Here is a 27,500-nt window from a genome sequence, read left to right as displayed (position 1 = left end):
TTTTAAATCTGTTTTTTGAGGGAAGGTCCAAAAACTTGAAAACCAACATTTTGTGGAATCAATTGTATGGCATTTGTGGTGAATAATAACGGAGGTTTGTTTACAATCTCAGGAACCAACAGCTTTGAAACACTTGGAATAAAATATTGTTTGGGATTTTTCTTGAATAATCATTAAAAGGCACTCGTTTTTGCATTGTTGTCCAGCATTTCTACAACTCAATTTCCAATTCCACAGATACAGTAATGGGATAGGTGAGTGACATTCCAGAGATGGATGGAACTCCAGTTATCTCCATAATTCCCTCATCCCCATCCTTTATACTTTCCCCAACCCTCCCGAGAGTGACTTTCAGCCTTTTCTCTTAACAGAACAATGACCGTTCTTTTGTCCGTCGTCTCCGTCCATGAAGCTCACCTTGTTGTACGTTGTGTTGGCCACCCGGGAGGAAATGTTTGTAAAGATTAGGATCACCGCTGGCGTGCGCACAGTAAAACTTTTACAAGTCGTCCTCGGACTGTCTCGAGATGTCCAAAGAGTGTGAAGATTTGTTTTTTACTGGATGGGTTACACACTCAGCCGCTTTGGCCATAGAACGTTTCCTCAGCCGTTCATTTTCCCCACAGCCCCCACCACTGACCCACGTCTCGGCTGTAGGAAGGAGTGAGTCAGCGACTGGGCATCCCCGGATGGAAGAGAAGGAAGCGATCAGTCACCGTAATTCAACAGGAATTAACTTCCACAGTTTCAGCTTCAAACTCTGGCAATCACTCCTCTTTAAAATAAAGTGATAAAATAAACAATAAAATATAATGATTGGACCAAGTTGCAAGCTCGTACCTTTTCGAGGTTGTGGAGCAGTACAATGACATCATCGGTTTTTAGGGGGGTTTTTTTGTACCTATGTAAGTTTTCCTTCCAAGTGAATCAAATTAACAGGCAAATTTAAACTGTATAGTGAAGCTATTGTATTGATGAAGCAAAAAACGATTTAAAATCTTTGCTTGCAAGACAAAATGAACGGATACATCATCCGTCCAAATATGACAAATATGCACAACAGTTCTTAAAGCTTACATCAGGAAACAATGAAATTCACGCTCACCCTCACTCCACCCCTTGTATAATAATAATTTGTATAATAAACCAAAAAAACAGTATGGATGAGTGTGCAAACAGGCTGATGGCCCAGAGGTAAGCACACTTGCCTCTAAGCTGTCTAGCCTGGGTTTGAATCCTGACCCAGCTATAAACTATCTCGGGGTTTCAGAGGAAGGGTCGTTCATCAATGCGTGTGCCATCCCACGGATGAACGTTAAACGGACATCCTGTCTGCTGGGATTACTTGGTGGATGTGAAAGATCCCACTGTATCCTTGGTGAAGAAGCGGTGAGCTATCACCAAGCACCCTGAACAAATTACAATTTTTTGCCGTAACCACCAGCAGCACAGCTGCTCCCTCAGCCAATTGTGCTACCCTGCAGCCTTGTGCTGCATCTGGCTGAAGAAGAAGTGTGAAAACGGTATGGTTGTGTGAGAAAACCAGTATGGATGAGTGTGCGAAATGTTCATGTTACCGGTGATAGCTCGCCTACTCCTTGTGAAGGACAGTGTGGAATTTTTAACATTCACCAACTTATGCTGGAAGACCAGATGCCTGGTTTAACATCCATCTGAAGGACAGCACACACATTAATGCCTTTCCTTTCCTGTGAAACACCAGGATGACAATTTATAACTGGGATGAGATTTTACTCCAGGCTGGACAGCTCAGAAGTGAGTGTATATGCCAGTCTTTACTGAAAATGTTGTGCAGAATGATGACGCAAAGTGCAAAACATTGGTTAAAGACTGGTCATAGCTATAAAAGAGGAAACCGATACTGACTAGATTGCTCTGAGAGTAAAACTACTTATCCAAATAAACATGTTTTTGATGAAGATTCCTTAATTAAAATCACTTATTTCCATGGTTAATCACTGGAAGAAGATCACTCTCATGAACTTCTAATCCTCACCATCAGTCATGACCTCTCCTGGGCTAATCACATTGCAAAGCTGGTCTCCAAAGCCAACCGCAGAGTGGGCATCTTCCGTTGATCCAAGTCTTTTATTTCCTTGAAAAATCAGAGCTTCTCACAGTCTGCAAAGCCTCTGTCTAAAGAACAATGGAGTACTTGCCTACCCGATGGGCTAGTGTGCCATCATCACATTTGTCTCCTGGATTCTGTGGAATCTAAAACTCATAATATTATTGGAATTTCCCACGTGAGGTTGAAGCTTAAGGTCTGTTTCTGTCACATTGCAGAGAGGTTTGTGGGCTCTGTAATTTTTTTTTGTCCCATGGCTCCTCCAACAACGTCGGAAACGAAGTGGGGGGGGGGGACATTAAAATGAGCAGCATCTGACCAACCAATCATCTGACCATGTACTTTTGTGTGTATGCAATATTTCAAAAAAAAAACAAAAACATTAAACATTTAGCTTTCATATTGCAGATATCTACAGTATTCCTCATGACATTTTCTCCACCTGATTAGATCAGGGCAGTGATTGGCTGAATATCAGTGCCTTCCATAAGTATTGGAACATTGAAGTCAAATTTGTTATTACTGCTGAAAACTCAAGAAATTTGGATTTGAGATCAAAATATTAATATGAGGAAAGAGTGCAGAGTCAGCTATCATTTTTGGTATTTCTATGCTCACATGTTTTACCATTGCTGAACTATAGCACTTTTTACGTTCAGTCTCCGCACCTTAGGGCCCTGTCACAACTTGACGTTTTAGCCAGCGTATGGCAAGGTATCAATATGTATGTAAAACACTGGCGTACGCTGAACTATTGATGTTTTTTGTTTTTTAAGTTTTGGGCATATAATAACGTGTTGGACGTATGCATAACGTATTAGTAACGTACACAGAACGTTTCAATCACATATAGATAACTTATACCAACGAATGCTGAGCGTGTTGTTGGCATTCACAACCTATGCCCAACGATAGTCTAACTTACGCATAGCGCGGCAGCGTATCGCCGTCGATCACGTGGCGCAGGCTATTCATAGGCTGCGGCTCGACGATTCAAATAATAACCCCACTCGACATCGAAGTGTGAAGCCGCTGTCACACCTTGGCGTTTTAGCCAGCGTATGCCGACGTATGAAAAATTTGCCGAACCAAGCTGGTACACGTCGAATACGTTATGGGTAAGTTTTGTATACGTTAAGAGCACGCTGGCAGACATCGTAGTACACTGGCATACATCGTCATAAGCCAAGTACGTCGAGAAATTTTCAGCATGTTGAAAATTTCTCGACGTATTCGGCGTATGACACACGTTCTGCATACGCTGGCATAAGTTGTAGGCACGTTACACGATCGTTGACACACGTCGACACACGTTACTCATAAGTCGAAACACGTCGACGTAATGGTTAGAGTCAGTGTTCTCGACTCCCTGGTTTTTTTTTTAATTTTTTTTTCCTTCGGTATGACGGTGATGTTGACACTTCGATTTCCAGTGCGGTTATGATTTAAATCGTTGAGCGGCAGCCTATTAATTATATTATATTATAACCACACAAGAAATGGAAGTGTCAACATCATGTCACATGGAAGAAAGAAAAAATATATATATATATATATATATATATATATATATATATATATATATATATATATATATATATATATATATATATATATATATATATATATATATAAACCAGGGAGTCTGGAACACTGACGCTAACCATTACCTTGACATGTTTCGACTTATGATTAACTTATGAGTAACGTGTGTCGACATGTGTCAACGATCACGTAACTTGCCTACAACACGTTACTCATAGGTTAGAAATAAGTTTCGGGTACGCTAAACATTACCTCGACGTGTTTCGACTTATGAGTAACTTACGAGTAACGTGTGTCGACGTGTGTCAACGATCGCGTAACGTGCCTACAACTTATGGCCAAGCGTATGCGGAACGTGTGAGTCATACGCTGGCATACGTCGAAAAATTTCAAGCATGGAAAATTTGTCTAACACCTCGGCGTACTACTAGGTATGCTAGCGTACAAAGACGTATGCCAGCGTACTACGAAAAAAAGCCAGCGTACTACGACGTATGCCAGCGTGCTCTTAAGGTATACAAACTTACCCATAACGTATTCGATGTGTGCCAGCGTTTTAGCCAAATTTTGCACATGTCAGGCATACGCTGGCTAAATCGTCAAGGTGTGACAGGGCCTTTAGGTAAGCATAAGTATTGGAACAAATAAATGACAGGTTTCTTTTTGCATTGATTGTTCACACATGAAAGAGCTGTGAATATCTAGCCTTGGTTTTCGCCTTCGCTTTTGCCTTGGGAGTGGATAAGTATAAACCAACATGAAGATCATAGAACTGTCCATGAAAAAAGCAAGCAATTTGGAAGCTGAAAGAACAGAATAATTCGATTAGAAACACAACACAAAAATTGGGCATAGCAAATACAATAATTTGGAATATCTTGAAAACTAAAGAAACCACAAGTGTACTTAGCAATCGACAATGGCCAGGTCGGCTAAGGAAAACAACTGCAGATGATGACAGAAAATCATCAGAGCTGTGAAGAAAAACCCTGATACAATTGTCAGTGACATCACCAACAACCTCCAGAATAAGCCTGGTGTTGGCTTAACGGTTCAGGTGGCTAGCTTAAGATATTAGGGTCTTGAGTTTGAGCCCCTTTTTACCCTTTTGAACTAACACCAGGTGGGGTTGACTCAGCCTGTCATCCTTCCGAGGTCGGCGAAATGAGTATCAGTGTACTGGTAATAGAGGGTGCTGCATTAGCGGCACAGCTGTGCCCCCAGAAAATGATGCAACCAGCAGCCACAGGCTGCACATGATAGCGAGCTCCAGAGTGCAGGGGTGAAAGTATCACAGTCTATCATTCAAAGAAGACTTCAACAGCAGAATTACAGAGGTTACACTGCAAGATAGAAACTTCGCATCAGCACCAAAAATAGAAAGGCCAGGTGAGAATTTGCCAAGAAGTACAGAGGTGAGCCAGTGGAGTTCTGTAAAAAAAAAAACTTATGGACAGATGAGACCAAGATAAACAGTTACCAAAACGAAGGAACAGCAAAAGTGTGGAGAAAGGAAGGAACTGCATATGATCCAAAGCATACCACCTCATTTGTGAAGCATGGTGGAGGTTGTCTCATGGCTTGGGCTTGCATGGCTGCCTCTGGAACCAACTCACTCATCTTTATTGATGGCAGCAGCAGAATGAATTTGGAAGTGTACAGAAACATTTTGTCTGCCTATGTACAAGAAAATTCCTCAAAACTCATTGGGCGGCGCTTCACCATGCAGCAATACAATGATCCAAAACACTGCCAACGCAACCAAGAAGTTCATCGGGGAAAAAAGTGGAAGGTTTGAGACTGACCAAATTAATCTCCTGATCTAAATCCAATGGAACATGCATTTCACTTGCTGAAGAGGAGACTAGTCAGAAAGCCCCCAAAACAAACAACTAACAAGAGCTCAAGTGAGCACAATATACGCCCGAACAAGAAGGTATACACAGAATTGTGCTACGACATGGAAAACAGAATCCTGCTTGCCATGGCAACCACTTTAGATGAAGAACGTATGTCGCGACACCGTCTCCACAGTCTGTACCCATGTACCAAATATGAAACGTGAAAGTTGAAAACTACACCTCACTGCCATGGTATTAAAAATACCTCACTGCCACATTATTAAAAACACCTCACTGCCATATTATTAAAAAACACCTCACTGCCATGGTATAAAAAACATCTCACTGCAACATTATTAAAAACACCTCTCAGCAACATTATTAAAAACACCTCACTGCCACATTATTAAAAAAACATGTAACCACCATGGTGTTAAAAACACCTCACTGCAACATTATTAAAAACATCTCACTGATACATGATTAAAAACACCTCACTGCCACATGATTAAAAACACCTCACTGCCATGGTATTAAAAACACCTCACCACCATGGTGTTAAAAACACCTCACTGCCACATTATTAAAAACATCTCACTGATACATGATTAAAAACATCTCACTGCCATGGTATTAAAAACACCTCACCCCCACATAATTAAAAACACCTCCCAGCAACATTATTAATAAACACCTCATCCCCACATTATTAAAAACACCTCCCAGCAACATTATTAAAAACACCTCACTGCAACATGATTAAAAACACCTCACCACCATGGTATTAAAAACACCTCACTTCCACATTATTAAAAACACCTCACTGCCACATTATTAAAAATATACCATCAGAGATGGGGAATCCCCCACCATTGAATGAAAAAGGTCATACATATTCCAGATAATGAGTGAGGTGAATTGGAAACAAGACACCATTTGCTCATCATCTCGAAAAAGTTCCCCAGGGGTGAGGAACGTAGTAACCAAAAATAATTGAAATCAGATGAGCGGTTTTCCATTTATGACAAAAAACTTTTTTCAAGATGGCAGCCCCAGTCGGCCATCTTGGATCTGGCCACGCCCAAAATCAATAGGGTTCTTCCTTTTCAGGTGGTACATGTGTGACTCAAATTTCAAATCGATATGGCGAAAAAACATTTTTTTGAAGATGGCCACCCCAGTCGGCCATCTTGGATCCGGCCGTGCCCAAAATCAATAGGGTTCTTCCTTTTCAGGTGGTACATGTGTGACCCAAATTTTAAATCGATATGGCGAACAGTTTATGAGTTATCGCACTCACAGCTATAAATGTTGACACCCGGACGGACGGACGGCTGGACGGACAGCCGGACGACCTGGGTGACAACAATATCCTCCTTCCGCCACGCGGCGGGGGATAAAAACACGTCACCGCCACATTATTAAAAACACCTCACCACCATGGTATTAAAAACACCTCACCACCATGGTATTAAAAACACCTCACTTCCACATTATTAAAAACATCTCACTGATACATAATTAAAAACACCTCACTGATACATAATTAAAAACACCTCACTGATACATAATTAAAAACATCTCACTGATACATAATTAAAAAACACCTCACTGCCACATGATGAAAAACACCTCACTGCCATGGTATTAAAAACACCTCACTGCCACATTTTTAAAAACATCCCACTGATTCATGATTAAAAACATCTCACTGATACATAATTAAAAACATCTCACTGATACATTATTAAAAACATTTCACTGACACATGATTAAAAACACCTCACTGCGACATGATTAAAAACACCTCACTTCCACATTATTAAAAACACCTCACTTCCACATTATTAAAAACACCTCACTTCCACATTATTAAAAACACCTCACTGCCATGGTATTAAAAACACCTCACTGCTGTGGTATTAAAAACACCTCACTGCCACATTATTTAAAAAAACACCTCACTGCCATGGTATTAAAAACACCTCACTGACATATTATTAAAAACACCTACCAGCAACATTATTAAAAACACCTCACTGCTGCATTATTAAAAAATATATATATATATATATATATATATATATATATATATATATATGTATATATATCGGGCATATAAAAACATCTCACTGATACATGATTAAAAACACCTCACTGATACATGATTAAAAATACCTCACTGCCACATTATTAAAAACATTTCACTGATACATGATTAAAAACACCTTACTGCCACATGATTAAAAACACCTCACTTCCACATTATTAAAAACACCTCACTTCCACATTATTAAAAACACCTCACTTCCACATTATTAAAAACATCTCACTGCCATGGTATTAAAAACACCTCACTGCCGTGGTATTAAAAACACCTCACTGCCGTGGTATTAAAAACACCTCACTGACACATTATTAAAAACACCTACCAGCAACATTATAAAAAACACCTCACCCCCACATTATTAAAAACACCTCACTGCCACATTATTAAAAAAAAAAATATATATATATATATATATATATATATATATATATATATATATATATATATATATATATATATATATATATATATATATATATATATATCGGGCAGATAAAAACATCTCACTGATACATGATTAAAAACACCTCACTGCCACATGATTAAAAACACCTCACTGCCATGGTATTAAAAACACCTCACTCCCACATGATTAAAAACACCTCACTGCCACATTAACAAGAAGGTATATACAAAATTGTGCTACTACATGGAAAACAGCATCCTGGTTGCCATGGCAACCACTTTAGAAGACGAACGTATGTCGTGACACACCGTCTTCACAGTCTGTACCTATGTACCAAATATGAAACGTGAAAGTTGAAAACTTTGGGAGTTAGAGTGCAGTTAGGAACGGACGGACGGACGGACGGACAGACGGACGACTGGTATCACATAATACGCCCCGATATATATATATAAAGATATATATAGATATATATATATATATATATATATATATATACATACATATATATATATATATATATATATATATATATATATATATATATATATATATATATATATATATATATACATATATATATATATACATATATACATACATACATATATATATATATATATATATATATATATATATATATATATCTGGCATATAAAAATGGCTGCAGTAAAGGCTTGGCAAAGCATCTCAAAAAAAGATACCAAGAGTTTGGTGATGTCATCGGGTCACACGTTCGATGCAGTTATTGCATGCAAAGAATATGCAACCAAATACGAACCATTATACTACTTTAATTTACTTTCAGTTAATCTGTTCCAAAATAAGAGGTGGTGGTGTTGTGCTTACCTAAAATGGGGGGGACTGAACATAAAAAGTGCTGTTGTTCTACAATGGTGAAACATATATGCAGAGAAATACCAAGAAATAAAAGCTGACCTTCTGTACTCATGCCTTGTATTCATCTTTTGATCTCAAATCCAAATTTCTTCAGTGTATAGCAATAATAACAAATTTGACTTCACTGTTCCAATACTTATGGAGGGCACTGTATGTTGCCATGGCAACCATCTTGGTAACTTGGCTTGTGCATGCGATATTTCAAAACCCAGTCAAGATTTCGCTTTTATATTACACAGATATATTCCTCATACCAACAAAATGCAGAACACCTAAAGTATCAGCTGTTTTTTTTTTTAACCACCACTCCTCTGATTTAGCTCCTTCTGCGTTCTCTCAGCTCTCCGACCCTTCCCATCATCTCCAGGATGCACACATTCTTCTCGTAAACCCCTCCTGAATAAACTCCCCAAATTCAGGCTTACCGCACACCTCAACTCTCTTCTCCCATCTGTGAAACCCTTCTTTTCCTGTTCATCCTTTCCCTTGCTTGTTGTGTCGAACTGTTTGCCTGCTGTCTGTCCACAACGTCCATCACCTCGCCCTCCCATGGGCCTCAATCTTGTACAGAAAATGGAAAAAGGAGAAGCATACAATCGGTTCAGGATAATGATAGTGACACAAAAGCAAACTTTAATATAGAAGAGGACAATTGCACACCATAAACAAAAGCCAGTTTCAATTTACATCACTTGCAAATACCAACGTTTTTTTCAATTATAATAACGAAACAACACATAACTGCAATGATAAGAGGTATATTGCGGAACTATACTCTTCATCAAACTTCATGAATATTGCTTGCAATCAATGTGTTCAAGTTGAATGAGTCAGAAATACATTCCACAAGACTAATTGGTTTAAGGATAAATGATGCAACTTCAATTATGTTCAGGAAACCTCATTTGAAAACTTTTGTTTAATGTTACTGTGATTTGCCAATAATTTTTGTATCTGATGGCTGTGCATAGGACAATAAATATCACACTGATGTAGTGTTGCAACGTGATATGGTCATTATAGCTTTAATTACCTTGAAATGCATCATACTCCATCGTGGATATAAGAGAATATTGTGTCGTCATGTAGCTCGGCATTTTGACCAGAACAAAGCGTTGTATTTGCAACTGAACATCAGAGGCATACAAACATTATCTGCATTACCGACAGATTAAAAACAATGTAGTTCCTTCGTCCAGCCAACCGGAGAATAACTTCACGACTCCATGGCACAAAGCTGATCTATAAAGGGCAGAGTTAAAGTAAATGTTACAGCTCCTGACCTTTGCAGCTGAATCACACGATGAACCTCGTTCAAAAACTGACCAAATGTATGACCAAATGGTTTGTACTCACCATGCAACCACATAAAACCAGCCTCCAGTCCATCACCTGTGAGTCCATTGCTTGCACTGCAAACAATAAAACGATATCACACGTTATTGTAATGCGTGAGTGCAATGCTTGTTCCTCTGTGTGCTTTGTGTAAACTACGAAAGAGCTCACATAAGCCTCCACACCCTCCCTGGTGGGGCGGGGGGGGGGGGGAGTGGTTCTATTCCTAAATTGTGTACTATTTATGAAACACGATTAAGAAAATGAATTTTTAGTGTGCTACCAGATTTTGATAACAGCAATTTTTTCCAATAGAACATGACAGCAATTTCCAAAGTGAAATGCCAAAATCTGGCCTCTTGCGATGACGATGTTGTGACATCACAAGTAAACACAGTATCTAAATCAAACAAGAGTTGTCCAAATGAGTTCACCAATTGTAATGTCACTCACTACAGCAGCATTTCCCCAGTTGTTGTTTTTTTTTTGTGTACCTTGTCGAGGCTCGTGTGAGAGTCAACACACAACGCACAGCAAGGGGGGCATGAGACAAGAGGGGCGGGAGTGGGAAGGACAAAACAGTGGGAACAGAGACGTTAGATCTGTGGAAGGGAGAGGGATGGGGCGGGGAACATGGGGTGTACAAGATGGACATTACAGGGACTTTCGGGAAGGAAAGTGGGGAATTTGAAGGAGGTGGGCCTGGGTGGATTATCGGGGTTAGAAAAGATCGAGGATTTGGATGGGGGATGATAAGAGGTGGTGGTGAGCAGCTGTTTCGAAGGCCTGGAGGGAAGAATGGGATTGAATAGAGTGAGGGAGTTTATTCCAAAGGCGGGAAAAAAGAGGAATGAAAGAGTGAAGGTGAGCAGTGATTCGTGATTTTGGTAATTTTACCAGAAGGGGGTTGTTGGCGGACCTTGAGCGCCCTGCGGAAATGTGGTGGGGACAAATCGCAGAGAGAGCAGGGGGGGGGGCGAGGCTGAAGAGGAGACAGTAGAAGACAGAAAGACCACCTGCGGTGAGAGGCCCAAAGACTCAGCCTCATTGCGGGAGATGCCAATGATCCGAAATGCCTTGGTTTCCACAGCGTGAAGCCGAGAAAGGTGGGAGGCAGGACCACCAGTCCAGAGGGGAGAGCAGTACTCCATCAGGCTGCGGACAAAAGCGTTGTTAGTGGTTAGGAGCTCAGGTGAGCCGAGGAAGGACTTTGCACAACGGAGGATTCCAAGTCGGCAACTGGCTTTGGAGGCAAGGTTTGAAATGTGGCTTTCTCAGGAAAGATCATGGCAGATAGTGAGACCCAGAAGCTTGAAAGAAAGGACTTCTTCCCGCGGATTGTTGAGAAAGTGGATGGGGAGGGGGGAGTGGGGGGGGGGTTCTAAACGGTCCTTTCGGAGAGACATAGTGAGAGTGTGAGATTTGTCTGGATTGAAAGACATGTTCCACATGTTGGACCAGTTTGTGATTTTACCAAGATCTGCAGTGAGCGAAGAAGCGGCTGCTTGCCGGTCTGAGGGATGACATATGGTACGGCAAAGGGTGAAGTCATCAGGAAAAAGGTATAGATGATTTTCCAGAGAGTCTGAGAGATCACTGATGAAAACCAGAAAAAGAACAGGGCCCAGAACGCTGCCTTGAGGAACTCCAGCCTGGACAGGAAGAGGGGATGAAAGAACTCCATTTAGGGCCACACGTTGACTGTGACAGGAGAGGAAGTCTGCGAGCCATGAGTGGAGATGGCCTTGGATACCATAGGAAGAGAGTTTGGTGAGCAGGACAGGGTTCCAGATAGTGTCAAAAGCACGTGATATGTCCAGTGATATGGCTCGGATTTCATGTCTGGCATTGAGAACTTCCATCCATTGTTGGGAGAGCAGAAGCAGCATATCCAGGGTCGAGTGACCTGGTCTGAAACCAAATTGATGATCGGAAATCAAGCCATTGGAGAAGAGGAAGGATGTAATGTCTGAAGTGATGATGGATTCCATAACCTTGCTGATGATTGGGAGAAGGCTGATTGGTCTGTCGTTGCAGGGATCTGTTTTTGCACCTTTTTTATGCAGGGCAGTAATGTTTGCTGATTTCCAAGCAGATGGCAGATGACCTTGAGCAAATGAGAGGGTGACTAGAACAGAGCGAGGGTGAGCAAGAGCAGAAGAGCAGGTTTTTAGGACATGTGGGCTGATGCCGTCTGGACCGGTTGAAGAATCTGAGTCGAGGTTTGACAGCATGCTCTCCACCTTGTCAGGAGAAAAGGACACAGAGTCCAGGAACAGTTGGGCGCGACTGTGTAAGGTGGGTAGAGAAAGCGATGGGTTTTGGACGCAAGATTTAGCTGCAAACACTGAGTTTAGGCATTCAGCTTTTTCACGTGCGGTATCAGCAGTGCGGCCATTTGAGGTAAGGGAGGGGATGGAGGGGGAACATACACCAGAAACAGATTTGATTAGATGCCACCAGGATTTTGAAGAGGGGGAGAGGTTTGAAAGTTCAGACTTGAGCTTATAAAGATGTTGTTTTCTGGCTCTGTTCTTGTATATGGCAGCTTAGCTGCCAGGTAGCTATCATTTCTTAGAACACAGTTGTGCCACTGAGGCTGTGCCCCTCTACCAGTACACTGGTACTCATTTTACCAACCTCAGAACGATGACAGGCTGAGTCAACCCCAGCTGGTATTAATTCAGCAGTCAGCAGGGCTTGAACTAAGGATCCCAGGATCCCAAGACAGCCATCTTAACCACTAAGCCAACACCAGGCTGCTTCCACAGTGATCATTGAGGATGATGACTTCGAAGGTCTGCATGGTAATATAAGCAACAATCATGATGATGAGGTCATAACGCAATCAAACTGCTTTCAATCAGAAGCCAGTGATGATGGAGAAGGAGACTGCAATTCTGATCTTGAGACTGATGGCAAGATTGAGGATGACCATCCAGGATTCTTACTACAGATTTATGTTAAATCGGCCTACACGTTTTCATTAGAGCACTTAGCTATACATTTCACCATGATTTCCGAGAGTCCAGGCAGGCTCCACAGGTGAGTTTCTCCGTGTTCCCATGGACCCAGAATGGCTCCCCAGGTCTCCAAGGTCTGCGGGGCCTGGCCAAGCTCTGTGGGCAGGTTCATTGTTATCAATGTTCAAGTAGACCTCCCGGATTCATTAATCTTCCTATTGTCTTCATGACCTTATGTAATGTCTTGATTCAGCCGATTATCTCGAATTTACATATTGTCATGATATGAGTCTATATTGCTTCTGAGAGCAGAATAAATCTATTACTCCGATGTAATCAAATATTAAACTAGAGAGTTCATCGAACTTTTTACCCCAAATAGTCTTGGGAAAAAAGGACATGACAGGATCTTTTCAACTCTTGCTTTGCGTTTCTGAGTATTATCTATATTTTCCAGCTTGAGCACGATTTCCAAGCACAAGCCACTATTTTGTCTGGATCTCACTTATTCTCAAAGCATGTAGCAAATTTGATTGGTCAAGACAGTGTAAAGTTTTGTCCAAGTATGACAAAACTGAAGGTTTTTGGAAATGCAAACAAGGCGATTTGTGTTCCACAGTGTTCAAATATATTGTTACATGGAAGGGAATGGGGGGATCCATTGCTAGACTGTGGTAAGTGTAGTATGATGTGTGTGTTTCAAGTAGGTTAGATTGCCATGTAACAGGGATCTGTCCGAGTACGTCGTTTTTTTACACGTGACACTGAGGAGGCAGCATATGTAATTAATAGACAGGGGAGACATTAATTTTGTATTTGCAAAACCTGTTGTTTGTGTGCGGGGCTAGGTGTGGACTTCCCATCGCAGAGGTACTCTTGCCATAGATGTGCAACTCGGCCGATTCTGATCTCTGGCGGCACCATAGAGGAAGACTCCGTCCAGGAGGAAGAAGATAACTCAGCTGGAGAGAAGACAAAGGGAGGCTCGTGGGGAAGGAGGTCGAGCAGGTGGTTCACGGAGGAGCTTGTGAGGCAGATATTATTGGAGTTTGCTCTGCAGAGGTTTTGGGATAGACCAAAGCTGCTATCACCCTGCCTTTGGAGAGGAGAAGAAAGACCTCAGCACTTAGAGGAGGAAGAAGAAGTGCCGACCAGGAGGCCTTGTTGGGGAAAAGGACAAAGATGATCACATGGCCTGGTTGAAGGCCTACTCATCGCTGACCCTGCTTGTGGCTGTTTTACTTTGTCTTTGGACACCGTCACTGGCTCTCGTCTCGTTCCTGGTTCTGAAAGTGGACTACATCAAGTCCTGCGTCCACCCTGCGCATCGTAGAGAAAAAGGGAAGTCCCGCCTGCATTATTGTGTGTTGTACAAGTGTGATCTGTGGCATCCAGTGGATTAGGTTTTGCGTCTTATTTCTCCTTCTTGTACACAAGTTTGCATATCCCCATTATCCTCTTTATATCTTTTGACTCATTTGATTTGTTCCATTAATTATAGCATCTTGTGGACACTCTTCCCTGTACTGTGCTTTTGAAATAAATCCTTAAAAAGGTCAGAAAATATGTTCCAGCTGTCTGCTTTCTGTGTGTGTTTGCCGTTGATTTCACCTCATTTGGGTGACCTTGGTGACGGTTAAATGGAGTAATTATTGAACGCAACCTAAAAGACCATTTGGACCATCTCTCGGGACGAAAGGTCCTGGCACTGAAGAATCCTGTATTAACGGGTACTCGGACGTGACAATATCATTCAATTAAAATAAAATACGTTTTTAAAGTTGTAGAACCCCCCCCCCCCCCCATTTAATCGGAAGTTTACCACCATTCATGCACCCTCTTGCACACCACCTTATCTAACACGTTAAATTAGTTATTCGTGCCTGTTGTCTGTGTCCTTCATGATGTCCCTAAAAGCAGTAATTTTCCTGTTTGGAATTATTTTCTATTTTCTTTGACTGCCAGACCAGACTGACTGAAACAATTGCTTTACTGCAAGTGCACATCTACACTGTGGATGACTGCATACATTTTTCCAAATTCAGAACCAAAGTACTGCAAAACCGCAGGTTCATATTCCGAATCATGTTCTACTGTGTTCAAAATACAAATTCAATTTAAGTCAAATAGTTTCCCTGATCATCGACTGCCACCTGTCAGACAGACAGAGTGAACCAAATATATGTATTCATATTGAGTGTTCTATTTACATGGTGCCCCAGAAACCCCATCCACATGTGTAATGGAAAAAGAACCCAAATATGTAAGCAAAAATTGAAGAATATAATGCATGGTGTGTAAAGTCCCTATCTTTGAAGACGACTATATTTCATCCACTCTACTCTACTCATTTGAATAGACAAGACTAACCTGATTGCTTTTTGATGTGAATGTATGAATTACATCATCCAACATGTCATAACAGAATGCTCCTGTTGAAAAGAGAAGGATGCAGTAATGATTGAAATCCAGCTGTATAATGACGATTGTGAAGGACATTTTAACGCATAATTGATAACCTTGGTTTTCAATGAAGTAGATGCCAAAAATGAATGAGTACTGGAATCTCAGATAGATATTAGTGCTGGATGACTAGAACAGTGCAATGACCAAGGTGCATTATCAGATCAACGTGGCTTCACGCATCCTATTTCACAAGTTTTACTCTTTGGAACACATTTGAAAATGATGATAAATTGAGTTTGTATTGTCAGAATAATATGAAAGTACTACATGTACATCAAGTATTGCAATAAGTGGTCAAATCTACCTAGAGTAGTGTTTTCATTTTTCTTTTTCTTCCATGCTGCTGGGCAAAACCAAGGTTTAGCTCTAGGGACACATGGGCCTTCTCCATGAGCCAGGGTAGAGTCTAGACCAGAGTTCGCAGGCTAGTTCCTATGATACTAGGTGGTTTTCCGCAGGTCCAAGCGAACTCTTCAGATGGGTTCTTAAGTGTTCCCTTGCAAGCCACAAAATATTTGAGCTCACAATCCTTTGTGCCCAGGCCTAACAAAGTCATTCTGCATAGTCTATACCTTTTTGGTCCTCATAGCTGCTAAAGGCCCGGTCACACCTTGACGTTTTAGCCAGCGATGGCAACGTATTAAAATTTATGTAAAACGCTGGCTTACGTTGAACTTTTGATGTTTTTTTTTAAAGATTCGGACGTACTCATAGCGACTTGGTCTTATGTATAACGCATTGGTAACGGACACAGAACGTTTCGTTGTGTTATAGATAACTTATACCAACGAATGCTGAACCTGTTGTCGGCTGACACAACCGATGCCCAACGATAGTCTAACTTAGGCATAGCGCGTTGCACGCATCGCCGACGATGTCGTGACGTAGCCTATTAAAAGGCTGACGCACAACGATTCGAATCATGACTGCCGTAGAAATGGAAGTGTCAACATCGCGGTCACACCTTGGCGATCTTGCCAGCGTATGCCGACCTAAGAAAAATGTGTCTAAAACGTTGGGGCACGTCAAATACGGTACGAGTAAGTTTGGTATACGTGAGTAGAATGCTAAAGTACGCTATCATACGTCGTAGTAAGTAGAGTAGGTCAAGAAATTTTAAACATGTTCAAAATTTTACGACGTACTCGGCGTATGACACACGTTCCGCATACGATGGGGATAAGTTTTACACACGATATGTGGACGCTTACACACGTCCACAAAGGCTACTTAAAAGCTACTCATAAGTCGAAACACGTCGCGGTAATGTCTTTTTTACGCGAAACTTATTTCTAACTTATGTTTGACGTGCTTTGAACCAATTCTTTACGTAGTCCCAACACACATCGACGTACGTAGATGTATTCCAATGACGTCTTCCGGTTGACAAAAAAAAATAAATTAACGTGTTTCTAGCTTACAACTGCCATATAAAGATGTGTTCCCAGTGGTTTTGGGAATTGGTATATAAAAATGCTGCTCATAAAAGGGCAACCCAACAGTGTTTTTGAGTCCTTTTTGAGTCGATGTCCATGTCAGCAGTAACAGTATCAGTATCAGTATCAGTATTAGTAGTAGTTTGTTCATGTTGGCAGTAGTAGGTGAGTGTGAGGGGGAGGGTGTGGGTTATGATGGATCGTCCTTGCGTCCGCGTGTCCACGGGTAGGAGACATCTTTTCACCATTGTTCGAAGTTCTTCGCGGCTAATTTTTTTATGGGGCTTTTTCAACAATGAGCTATAGCTTGTTTTTACGATTTAGGTCTATTCATAACGGGTTGGACAAATGCACAATGAACTAATAATGTGCATAGAGCGCTTTGATTACTTATAGATACGATATACCAACGAATAATTATCGTGAAGCCGGCGTTCACAAACTATGCCCAACGATAGCCTAACTTATCCATATTGTGCGGCAGTTTATCTTTGCCGGTGACGTAGGGTTTGCTATTCATAGGCTGCCACTCAACGATTTAAATGGCTGCATCTCCACTATTGAAAGTAGACGCTTGCGCTCAACAATTGGATTTTTTTTTACACTCAACGACTTTTAAACGGTACCACTCAGCTATTTTCATTGTTTACAATAAACGATTTAAATTGCTGTCACTCGCCTTTGTTTTTTGACGCTGGCGCTCGGAAATTTTAATCGTTTCTATTGAACGTGCTAAATCGCTCAAACCCCACTATTGAAAGTAGACGCTTGCGCTCAACAATTCGATTTTTTTTACACTCAACGACTTTTAAACGTTACCACTCAGCTATTTTCATTGTTCATAATGAACGATTTAAATTGCTGTCACTCGCCTTTGTTTTTTGACGCTGGGGTTTGGAAATTTGAAGCGTTTCTTCTGAACGTGTTAAAACGCTCAAACTCGACTATTTTAAATAGACGCTGCCGATGGACAATTGGTATCATAGCCAAGCTAGACATCGAAGTGTGAACATCCTCATCATGCCGAAGAAAAGTTTGAAGAATGCTGCAAATAAGTGTCCTGGCCGTGGCCGTGGCCGTGGACGCTGACGCAAGGACGATCCATTATACCGACGTCTTTCAGCCTATGAGTAACTTAAAAGTAACGTCTGTCAATGTGTGGCAACGATTGCGTAACGTGCCAACAACACGTTAATCATAGGTTAGAAATAAGTTTCGGGTACGCTAAACATTACCTCGGCGTGTCTCAACTTATGATTAACTTACAAGTAGCATGTGTTGACGTATGTCAACGATCGCAGACCGTGCATACAACTTGTGGCCAGCGTAGCGGAACGTGTGAGTCATACGCCGGCATACGTCGTGAAATTTCAAGCATGAAAAAATTTGAGGACAACCAAAAAGTACAACGTTTAAAGCCAACGTACAACGACGTATGGCAGTGTTTTTCAGCGTGCTCTCAATGTTATCAAAACTTACCCATAACGTATTCAACGTGTGCCAGCGTTTTAGAAAAGAAATTCAAAAATCGGCATACGTTGGCTAAAACGCCAAGGTGTGACCGGGCCTTAACTTGGAATTATTTGGCAAATCAAATAAGACGATGCGATTACTTTTTCCCAGGATTTTTCGGGGGAATTAGCATGAAATATTGCATCCAACAGCTAATACCTCTTCCCAATTACACTTTGTTCCACAGGTTCCACAGTGATTTCCATTGCACCACCCACACGAGTGAATTTTTAAAAGGCTACCTGACTTATGTTCCAAGCCTCCTGCTGGCTTAACAGTTAGTGGCTGGCCTAATATCTCAGGGTCTTGAGTTTGAGCCCCCGTCATACCGTTAAATAACACCAGGTGGGTTGACTCAGCCTGTCATGCTGCCAAGGTTGGCAAAATGAGCACCAGTTTCCTGGAAACAGGGGCACTGCATCAACGGCACAGCCACACTCCCAACAATGATGCAATCAGCAGCCATAGGCTGCATACGAATCAACTTGTGTTCCATGTACAGAAATTCCCGATCATTCCAGGTGCGATCATAATCGTACAATGATCTATTTTCGGGGCAATTTGAGTGAAACAAATTTCATATTTTTTTAATGATGACTTGAAAGTTACATCATAAAATATTGATATTCACCTGATGAATATTGTAACTATGATTTGCTGTAGAAATTAGCATCAACAAAAAGGACTGTGTGAGCAGTTAAAATCCTTACTCCAGGCCACCATCAGTTGGTGTACGACCTCTGCTTATTGGGTAAGACATGTGCAGGCTGTATACAGAAAAACGTATGCATATATATTTATTCATGGAACAAAAATCTCTCCCATTATGTGGCCAAACCTAAAATGATCTCCATTTTCAACCTCTGCTTACCATATGTGCCAAGGACTGTCGGAGAGAGAAGACAGGCCCAGCATTTGAGTGCAGGAAATGGGGCTCAAGCTTTCTGGTTTGTCTGACTTGTTTGCAAATACCAGGAGAGGGACACGGCGTGTATATATCCCTGTGCACACATTCAAGAAAGCAATCATTTCCGAAAGACAAACAAAAATTATTAGACCGAGGGATAAATTATTGAAAGAATAATTTTTTAACTATATGTATAACAAATGTTTGCTCTTGTGCCTGTTAGAGGGTTAATTGGCTTGAAAATTGCCCACAACAAGACTGAAGAATCCTGCAGGATTAACCAAAAAGGTGGGTAGCCTTGTGAATCAACTGTGTTGTTTACCTGGGTGTTGGAGCAGAGATTCCAGTTCATGACGGGCCACTGGGAGACGAAGTTTGTCACTTGAATCCATCACAAACACGACGGCCTGCACAGAACTGGGGTCCACAACACCCTGCTTATTCCAGCTGTTCTGACCAAGTGTCTCTTTTGTGAAGAACAAATTTTAGTTACAGTATGATCTCGTGAAGCTGAGATATACTTACTTTAAACGGTCATGCACAATTTCGACTAGCTTTTAAGAAAAAGGAAAAATTATACAGCCACATTTGCAACACCAAAACTTATGCGTTGAGACCACTGTAATACAAGCATGTCATCTTAATTAAACTTTTATATGGAAATTGTGATTAAACTTAATCACATAGGTCCCATGCAATGTTCACTCATGTCAGCCACATTGTGTTGCCTCTCAACATACTTGACCTCACTTTACTCGCATGTCTCCCTTCATCTATACACGCTATATCAGAACCTCCGTTAGTTTATGTGGGTGCCTGTTAGGTACCACAGATATCACAGGAAGCCATTAGGTATTACAAATCTTCAGGTGAAGAATAGATTTATTGTATAAATTACCAAGAATGGCACTCGGAGTGTAAATGGCACTCGGAGAGGAGTACACCCCGCCAGGCTGAAGTGTAAATTTTGTATCCCACTGATAGGCCGGATCTGGATCCGGACCTGAACCTGAACCAAAATCGAATGAGCTTGTTCTTGTCAACTAACCCACTCACCCACCTAGTTTTATCAGAACTTGTCCACAATTTTTGAAACATCAAATTCATTAATCATGAAACATCAAAAGCACATTCATCCTTGTCACACATGATTTTTTTTTTATCGTTTTTGGCCCCATCTGTCACTGGTGAAGAATCACTTGTTAAATGTTTTTTAAACTCTCGTATCTGGATCCATACTCAGATCTTCACCAAAAATCGAATCCAATTGTTCTTCTCATGCACTTAACCTGTCCACCAAGTTTGTCTGAATTCGTTCAAAACTTTTTGAGATATCGTGTTGAAGATCGTGTTATACATTGGTTTTAGCCCGATCTCTCAATGGTGAAGAATCACTTTTAAAGTTCTAATATGCGGATCCAGAACTTTACCAAATGTAATCAATTCCTCCTTGTCACACACCCAACCTCTCCACCAAATTTCGTCCGAATCCATCTACAACTTTGAGATATCCTGCTCACAGACAAACAAACAGATGGGTGAAAACATAACCACCTTCGATGGTGGAGGTGATTACAACTAGAACTGACATCCTCTGCAAGTACTGTACTTCCACTATCTGGAGGAAGTGCTGTAAATTTGAGCAAATAATTTAATCGCAGTAATTCAAGGTTGAAGTAAATTTGAGGTTCCGCGGAGGGGGGCTGCGGCCGAGGGGCCCACAGGTGCCCAATGGAAGCCGTGTTCTATATGGAAAGTGTAAATTCCAGGACCAACAATGAAGTCCTGACTTGCGCTGTTGTTTCTTGCTCTACAACAGTTCCATATCAATCACTTTACCTTGTTTCCATGTACTACTCAAACCATGTAATGAATTCATCTCAGTTTAGACTGTATAAGTGAACTCACTTGCATTTTATCATGATCTTTCCCAAAGCATGTGAACATGCAATGGGATATAGGCCTGTTGATGAGTGTGTTTGGAGTCAAAATCAAAAAAAGATCAATGGATTTTGAGTAAAACCCAATGGAAAGACACCATCTTTTGACAGATCCCTGCAACTGCAGATCAATCAGCCTTCTCCCAATCATCAGCAAGGTTATGGAACCCATCATCTCTTCAGACATTAAATCCTTCCTCTTCTCCAATGGCTTGATTTCTGATCATCAAGTTGGATCCAGACCAGGTCACTCTACCTTAGATATGCTGCTTCTGCTCTCCCAACAATGGATGGAGATCCTCAATGCCAGACATGAAATCAGAGCCATCTCCCTCGACACATCACGTGCCTTCGATACGATCTGGAACCCTGCCCTGCTCACCAAGCTATCTTCCTATGGTATCCAGATAATAATCTTATCTTCTGCTCTCCTTGTTGTACATTCTGTGTGTTAGGTCTCATACGAGCCTCGACATTGTAGACCAACAAAACCAAAAGATTTGAATAAACAATTATTGCATGTGTTTCTATGAATGTTGCTGAAGAAGGAAAGACAAGACTGGTGTCAGCACATTCCTTTCAAATGCTTTCCTTCAGCTCTACTAAAAACTGTCTGGTCTCATGCTATAAACTATGAATTTCAGGTGTCCAGTAGCATTAGATCTGGATTACGTCGGGGCCATTGTACTGGGCCACGGCGTCCTATACATATCAAGTTGTCGATTCATCCCACCAGTTTCAGACAGTAGTGGCATAATGTGGCGGTGTCCAATCATGTTGAAACCATCTCTTTCTCAATCATGCTATAGGAAACATTCTTTTCATCAAAGTAGGGGCACAACAGAATATCCCCATGAAGAGCACACCCCACCACAATTCCAAGATCGTATTGAACATGAGCTTCATCAGTCCAATTAGGCTTCTCATCACTCTAATATCGGCAATTATGACGATCGACTCTCCCGGTCAAATGGAATGAGGTTTCATCACTGAAGATGTCAGATAATAATGTTGGATCCACATCAAGTCTATGCATTACGCACTCAAAATTTCCTATGCCGGTCGGCATTATCTCCATTAAGAGCTTGAACAAAGGAAACCTTATATGGGTCGTATTTGTTTGCCTTTAAAAATCTTCCAACGGAGGAACGGCGAACACTTGCTTCTTGACTAATTTTTTGTCATCGATTTATTTGGGCTTCTTGCAACTACTGCAATAACATTTTCAGAATTAGTTCCATCTGAAGAGGAGCGAGGACGACCAGTCCGAGGTTCATCAGCATCGCTTGTAATCCTCTACCGACGAATCGATGACTTGGCTTTGGCTTCTCAGGTTGTTTTTCATGGAATAACTGGCATGCGCCTCCCTCTGGCCTTTTCCGGAAAAATGTAGCAACACAAGTTCCACCTTTTCTTTCTTCGTATAATGAGCCATGAGGGTATTTTATTGACCTGCAATATAAAAAAACCGACATTAAAAACGAGTTTATTTAACTTAAAAAGTAAAATGCCGATTTGTCTTATGGGCCAGAGTTCTGAGACACTCTGCATATCCTGTTGGTTTTCACTCAAGGCTTTGAACCACTCAAATCCATCAAAAACACACACTCTTTACCTTCGCATTCTGCGAAAGGTTATGTTTTGGTCGCTGTGTATTTATTTATTTGTGAATATGTGTGTTTGTTTGTTATTCGCATAACTCAGAAATTATTAAACCGAATTGCATGAAATTTGGTGGGATGATTCGTGAGTATCCAAAGACGATTTGATTAGATTTTGGGAGCGATCGGGTCAAAGGTCAAGGCCATGAAAAGGTCAAAAACACTCTTTTGAGCATAACTTCCTTCATAATACAGCTATCGACATGCAACCACCGCCATATTGTTCCATGACGAGATACCTTTCGGATATGTAGTGTCGGATTTAACGTAACGTCATCGGAAGTGTGTCTAAGTGACGTCACAAGATGACGTAAATTTTCAATTTTCGATCTCATCAGTTTTGATCATACCATTTTGTAGGACTTACCTTAAGGACGTCACACACCAAATTTGACTTCGATCGGACTGACCGTTATGACGTCATTGACGTTTGAACATGACGTTTTTCAATTGTGGCTAAAATGTCCTGATATTTTACATTCAAATATCTATATAATTTATAAAGCAAAGTCTCCCAAATCCAGGCATTAGGATCAGTACCAAAATATCTGTTTATTGATGTACAGGTTTTGCCAATTAACTCTGTAGTCAAGGTCAAGGTCACACTCAAGGTCAAAATATACTTGTCGGCATAGCTTCAGATCTAATAGAGCTATTGACATGAAACCAACGTTAAAACGTTCAGTGAACTACGAGCTTTCAGATTGGTAGTCCCCGATTGGACGTGACGTCCCCGGAAGTGCGTCAAAATGACGTCAAAAGATGACGTCATTTTTCAACTTTTTTATTTTTCAGTGTTTATCATTCCATTTTGTTGGACTGCCTTCAAGGAGGTTACACACCAAATTTGATGTCAATCGGACTGACGGTTGTGACGTCATGGACGTTTTAAAATGACGTTTTTCTAATGTGCCCAGAAAAAAGTTGCGGCGGCGAAGGTATGCGCTCTACCGAGTGTCCGTTCTGGTTTGATAGTCTTTCACTCAGCACAGATAGACAATATAGAGGTGGGCTGCGGGAGAAGTCTGGTCGGGGCAGCACTGTTTTCAACCGAGGTTGAGTGGTCCATGGAAACAAGGTATTTGAAATGTCTGTTGAATCACAATATGATGATGACAAGAACATTTTAAGTTTGACAAAAATCCTCATATTTGAGTAGAACATTATGAACCAATGGTACATTGTACTACAATAGTACTGCTCCACCCTGGGGTACCACAAAGTATTCCTTTCAATTTTGCATGTATGCTTGCATTAAGCTATAATAATAGAGGATTCATAATTGCTGTGAAGAGTACATAAACATACATACATAGTGTTGTAAATATCAAGTTGCACGCTGTTGTTCAGCTGGGGTACTGATGAAGACCAAGTTTAAGAAGTAAAAGAGGGCTAGTGAAGTGGAGTGGTAATTCTGACCTGTAATAATGTTGCCAGAGGTCTCTGTACCTGTTTTGGCCTGACATGTCAAAAACCGTGAGACAGAGGCTGTGGAGGGCAGATTCAGACGTTGTAAGAATAATTAAAAGAAACGAGGTGTTGGGGAGAGGGGCCATGGGAAGGGGTTAGAGTTAATAAGTTTGATGAAATGTATGTCATCACATAATACTATATAACATATGGCTCACAAAAACAGCATAGGAGTGTGTAAAAGCTTGATGTAAGAGGAATAAAGACAGCACCTTCCAAGTGTCAATCTTTCAGAATTTACACCAAGCGTTGGAACAATCTCTTGCACATCAGCCTGAAGGAAAGATGGCAATAATGACAATATGTCAGGTCGGAGTTCTGAGTTTGATCCCGTGACAAAGTTGACATGCGACTCAAAAAATATTCCCTCTAGAGAGATTTCCACAGGGGAAACAATGATTCCAAGGTATCTTTCACAAGTGTCACGCTGTTGGACCAGTATCATGATCATCTACATTCTTGACCCTATAACAAATAAATTATGTGACAGAATGAATGTTGTGCAAGTGAAATGAAACAAATCGGATTTGGGATGTTAGAGGTTAAATAAATTAAGTTAACGAGATACAAGGCTTATCTTTATTATATACCAGAAGATAACTTGGTTTCACCAGGCTGTTGTGAGGGAATTAATTTGATGTGAAACAATGTATAATATTTATGGAGATGTGAAATATAATGTGAAATACAATGTGAAATATTTATGGAGTTTTCGAGGAATGTCCTTTCGCGTAATGTAAAATGTGACTTCAACTCCTCAACCGCATTCTTCTTCAAGACTGGATGGACAGACAGACAGACACAGACAGAGATAGATAGGACAGATATGTACAGATAGATAGACACACCGATAGATATCAAGATAGACAGACATATATATATATATATATATATATATATATATATATATATATATATATATATATATATATATATATATATATATATATATATATATATATACATTGCTGCGGTTATTGGAACCGCATGCGTCCAACGGACAGTGGTCCCAAGACAGTTATTCCATTATTATATGTGTAGATGGTCCCTTTCCTTTTGTCTCGCGGGATAACAAGGGAGTGTGTTGCGATGATCTCATAGCTAGGTTTGCTTACATCATTTTTTTTCTTCATTTCGTCCCTACTCTTCTTTTTGTCTGATTATTCCTGAGGTAAATCAGCCACGTGCGCCTTTGCTGTGAGGTGGGTCCTCATTGAGGCCAGCGCGTGCGGCGCCACTGTGAGGAAACTGCAGCGCAGAGCCCTCGTTCCCAAGCGAGCTCTAAACCCAACGTGTGCAACGAGTCATATAGTGCACTTAGCAGTGCGGGATTATCGACTCGAGCTTCAGATGATCTGGGGAAGATTTCCGGTTGCATTAAAAAGGCATACGAATGAATAACTCTTAAGAGGCTGAATGAATGGTGTTTTTCACAACACAGGAAACACAGCCAACACGACGCCAATGCTGCACGAAAGGTGTACGGAGGCCGATAAAGACGACTCCACACCATGTTGGGCAGGATACGAGTGTGCGGAGTAAAAGCGGCTCGTTCCTTTTCAACCTCAATATCCGACACATATTGGTGTTCGCGCCATGCACACGCTAGCGGAGTCGTGCAAACGCGAGTACTGGCCATGTGCGTAATGGCCGAACCACGCGCAATGTATGGAATGTGCTCGAAGGCAGACATGTACGTCGCTCACGAAACGGGCATGGATTTATCCATAATGATGTACCTTCGGCTCTTGCCGGCAGCAGCGGATTGGATGGTTAACGTCTTCCAGTCTCTCCAGCCAGCAAAGCTTCGATCGAGCCGGGGAATGTACAGTGCGGGCCACGTTGGCGCGCGCAGAGCGAGCGCGTTGATCGGCGCTGGTCGAATGCCCGAGCAGGCATGCTGGACCCTCGGCCGGTCACCAGGGCATGGCCCGGGGGTTTTTGCAGGACGATTCGTGTGCCAATTTCGGTATGGGCGATTCGTGTCATGTCGTGGGATCGGAGAGGAGTATTGCCACTGTCTGGGATGGCCTTGCCGGAAATGAAGTGAGGCGGTTTCCGGCCAAAGTTAGCGGGCCACGTGAGAGGTCTGGGCCAATTGGAGCGCCCGATTCAGGTGATGACGTTTCCATTCGGGGTGGCCCCTCCCCCTGCGCGGCAGGTCCTATAAAGGTCGGAGCGGTCCCTCCGCCTCTCTCTCTCTTTTCTCTTTCGCTCGCTCGATCTGGCCTCGCCCTCGTATCTGGCACAACCCGCCTCCTGCTCTCTGGACTGCGCCTCCACATCTCCGCCCACACGTCAACCCAACCTGCCTACCACTCCCTCTGTACTCCGCCCCTTCTCCACTTAAGCCCCTCCTTTCTGAGCACGGTCTCCACACGCTCTGCTTAAGTCCGAGACGACGCACCAGCTGTCGAGTGCCGCACTATGGAGCATCCCCCCCCCCCCCCGAAACGTATTGGTGGCGCATCGTGATATCAAGCACAAAGGTACCAAGAACATAACCTCAACTGCTTTCCCTTCCTGGTTCAAAAATTTCTCTTCGTCGGGGTGTGTGTGTGTGTGTGTGTGTGTGTGTGTGTGTGTGTGTGTGTGTGTGTGTGTGTGTGTGTGTGTGTGTGTGTGTGTGTGTGTGTGTCCTGGCGCCTATCCGCTTAAGTAAGACTGCAGAAGGTCTGCTCTGTGTCCGCATTTGTAAGCTGCCTGTTTATTTGCTGCACCACTCCTCTCTCTCCCTTATCTCTGCACAACACACCCCAATAAATCCTAATCGTGCCACATACCTTTCCTCGCCCATTGTTAATAAATTATTATTAGAAATATTCCCTGCTCGTTTTTGTCTTTTCTTCCATTTATCCAGCATGGTCCAAATCCTCGTTTAGCCCCCGAAACGTATTGGTGGCGCATCGTGCTATCAAG

The 27,500-nt window shown here is 41.7% G+C and overlaps 2 protein-coding genes across 6 annotated transcripts in view; both read right to left on the bottom strand.

Annotated features, from left to right (window-relative positions):
• Positions 1-706, bottom strand: part of LOC147033232 (lysyl oxidase homolog 3-like) — a 92,660-nt gene extending 91,954 nt beyond the window's left edge. The window contains exon 1 of the mRNA XM_085871371.1: positions 418-706. The gene's annotated coding sequence lies outside the window, so the exon portion shown is untranslated. The remainder of the gene's footprint in view (positions 1-417) is intronic.
• An 8,785-nt stretch (positions 707-9,491) lies between these two features.
• The window catches only part of ARL6 (ARF like GTPase 6), a 79,934-nt gene continuing 61,925 nt past the window's right edge, over positions 9,492-27,500 (bottom strand). For 3 of the 5 annotated variants that reach the window (XM_085871383.1, XM_085871384.1, XM_085871382.1), the window contains 6 exons: positions 24,794-24,855; positions 24,531-24,599; positions 19,833-19,927; positions 19,475-19,604; positions 10,248-10,303; positions 9,492-10,133 (listed from right to left, as the gene is read on the bottom strand). In XM_085871383.1, coding sequence (XP_085727509.1) covers positions 10,108-10,133; positions 10,248-10,303; positions 19,475-19,604; positions 19,833-19,927; positions 24,531-24,599; positions 24,794-24,855 — 438 coding nt within the window. In that variant the 3' untranslated portion in view covers positions 9,492-10,107. The other 2 variants (XR_015055496.1, XM_085871381.1) reach the window with 2 other exon arrangements.

The sequence above is a fragment of the Eptatretus burgeri genome, chromosome 2 (assembly GCF_056783735.1).
Source record: "Eptatretus burgeri isolate ZD-2024b chromosome 2, Ebu_testis_v1, whole genome shotgun sequence".
In the NCBI taxonomy this organism is placed as follows: domain Eukaryota; kingdom Metazoa; phylum Chordata; class Myxini; order Myxiniformes; family Myxinidae; genus Eptatretus; species Eptatretus burgeri.
Note: the sequence above shows the minus strand (reverse complement) of the source record. Positions and strands in the feature narration are given on the sequence as shown.